The following is a 2,155-nucleotide window of genomic DNA, read 5'->3' as shown; positions in this document are numbered from 1 at the left end:
GCATATTAACTGGTGCAGAAATTGTTATTCTGGTTCAGTCTTTAAAGCGCCAACGCCTTTTCACTTTCAGTCATCCTAGTGCTGATGCTGTTATTGACCGTTACATCACTGGAATATCATCTTTGTCGTTGTCATCATCGACCACTGATGAATTCAACTTGCAACAAAATAACCAGTATTATTCTCATATGTGCAAAGATTTGGAAGCGGAGAAGAAGAAGAAAGAGAATACTGAAGAAGAGAAGTTGGTGAATATTGATGATAATAATAATGGGGGATATTGGTGGAATGAACCAATTGATACTAAGGGTATTGATGAACTTGAAGAATTTATGGTTGCATTGGAAAATTTGAAGAAGAACGTAACAATAAGGGTTGATCAATTGAGTATGTTAAATGGATCTTCTTCGTCGAATTCAACGATGAAAATAGAAAGATTCGGAGCTGAGGATCAATTTTTGAATCAGATTGCAATTGATTATTGTTCTTCAATTGTCCCTTATGAACTCAATAACTCAGGAGATGGCCAATTTTGAAGCAATTAGTAGTTAGTACTAATATTAAAGCATTATTAGCTACTAAGTAAGCATGTTTTTGTTTTTATTCAGCATGTGTTTTTTTGGGGGGTCAAAAATGTTATTGAACTATTAAAAATAGAATGAATTGCTTTTGTTTTGATCCAACTACTCTACCTAGGTATATATTTATTACCTAATTATTACCTTGGTGCAACTTCTTTTGAATTTCTTCATTTATTTCTAAAACGGTTAATCTATTATGTGTTAATTTGTTTTACTTTTTTAAGTTTATTATCGGAATAACAACAGTTTCTTAAGTATTTTGTTTACATAAAAATATATACATCATTCTTGAGAATAGTCAGTTTACACTTATTAATTCTTTATAATACGGAGATAAATAGCAAATTAAAAACAACCTATTAAGAAAAAATCTTATATTGATTCATTTGTTGTTGCTTATTAGCAATAAATGCACAAATTGAGAACTTGAAGAACTTAGAGCAAAGGCCAGCCGGCATGTGAGGTACTCACTGGACCATTAAAGGTTGTGATGGGTGCAATTCTTATAGTCTACCATCTTAATCAGTGTATGAAGTTGCATACTGATGAAAATCTTAATTAGTCAGGCCCCAAATTAGTGTCTAGACTCCGAATGAAAATCCAAAAAAAGGGACGGAGAGACAAAAAAAAAAGAATTAAAAAAGTGCAGCTGAATCAAAACCAAGGCTATGGTTGTGAAGATCACTTAAAGAAGGCATGGTTCTAGGTGGCATGATATCATAGTTGTCAAAGATCCCATTACCATTATCACCAAAAAAAAGTAGAAGAATTAGAAATCTCATTAACCATAAACTTACTTGCCTGATTAGTCACATATTTTTTCAAAGCTTCCATTGAATCCTTTAATTGTTCAATTTCTTGCAAATCAAGTTGACTTATGGGAGCTTCTCACCAACATTGGCTCTGACTAGTTTTCCTCATTTGATCAAGTGATTCACCTCTTTTCTTCTCAATTTCAACCTCACCAAGAATTTGAGTGAGTTGCAAATTGAGCCCACAAACATTAGCATTTCGATGATCCTCAACAAGTTGAAGTGAATTATCTGCGATTGGATTATTATTAGTATTATTTCTCGAGAGGAACCTATCAATAAGGGACTCAACATTAGGGTGGCCGAAGGAAAAGACTTTTCTTGCAGGGGAAAAAACTATGATGGCTATTTCAACACCACAGAGAGTGCACAGTTCACTTGCTTTTTTGAAAAGACCAGAGCGACCTTTTGAGAAGGTAACCTGGAGGTGATTCTTGAACTCTATCTTGGCAATTTTGATCTTTTGACGACCCATGCTACTAGGTTTCTTTGCCATGTTTGATAAAATAAGTTGTAAGAAAAGAATAAGAGATAATATATACTTTTGATTTTGAGTTGACATTGAGAGTGAAAAATATGGACTATTTAAAGGTATACATGCTACACTCTCAAACAATTGATGTTATTATCCTATGTAAAATGTTGATTTGGGGGTTAGAAATTCTTATCCCATTAATGGATAAATAACGGTGATTACTCAATAATGCACCTTAGTTGGCATTATATGTTAATCCCTTAATAAATGTAGTAATGAGTTAATTA

The 2,155-nt window shown here is 32.9% G+C and overlaps 1 protein-coding gene and 1 pseudogene across 1 annotated transcript; one reads left to right on the top strand and one right to left on the bottom strand.

Moving 5' to 3' along the window:
• Window positions 1–5: 5 nt before the first annotated feature.
• LOC107849406 (agamous-like MADS-box protein AGL62) lies at window positions 6–536 on the top strand (the record flags this gene model as incomplete). Its single annotated transcript, XM_016693988.2, has 1 exon — window positions 6–536. A coding segment is annotated over one exon (531 nt), but the record flags the coding sequence as incomplete, so codon positions are not given.
• A 501-nt stretch (window positions 537–1,037) lies between these two features.
• On the bottom strand, window positions 1,038–1,925 carry LOC107849405 (annotated as a pseudogene).
• Window positions 1,926–2,155: the final 230 nt, after the last annotated feature.

This window comes from Capsicum annuum, chromosome 12 (assembly GCF_002878395.1).
Source record: "Capsicum annuum cultivar UCD-10X-F1 chromosome 12, UCD10Xv1.1, whole genome shotgun sequence".
Lineage (NCBI taxonomy): Eukaryota > Viridiplantae > Streptophyta > Magnoliopsida > Solanales > Solanaceae > Capsicum > Capsicum annuum.
This window is presented reverse-complemented; position numbering and strand designations above follow the sequence as displayed.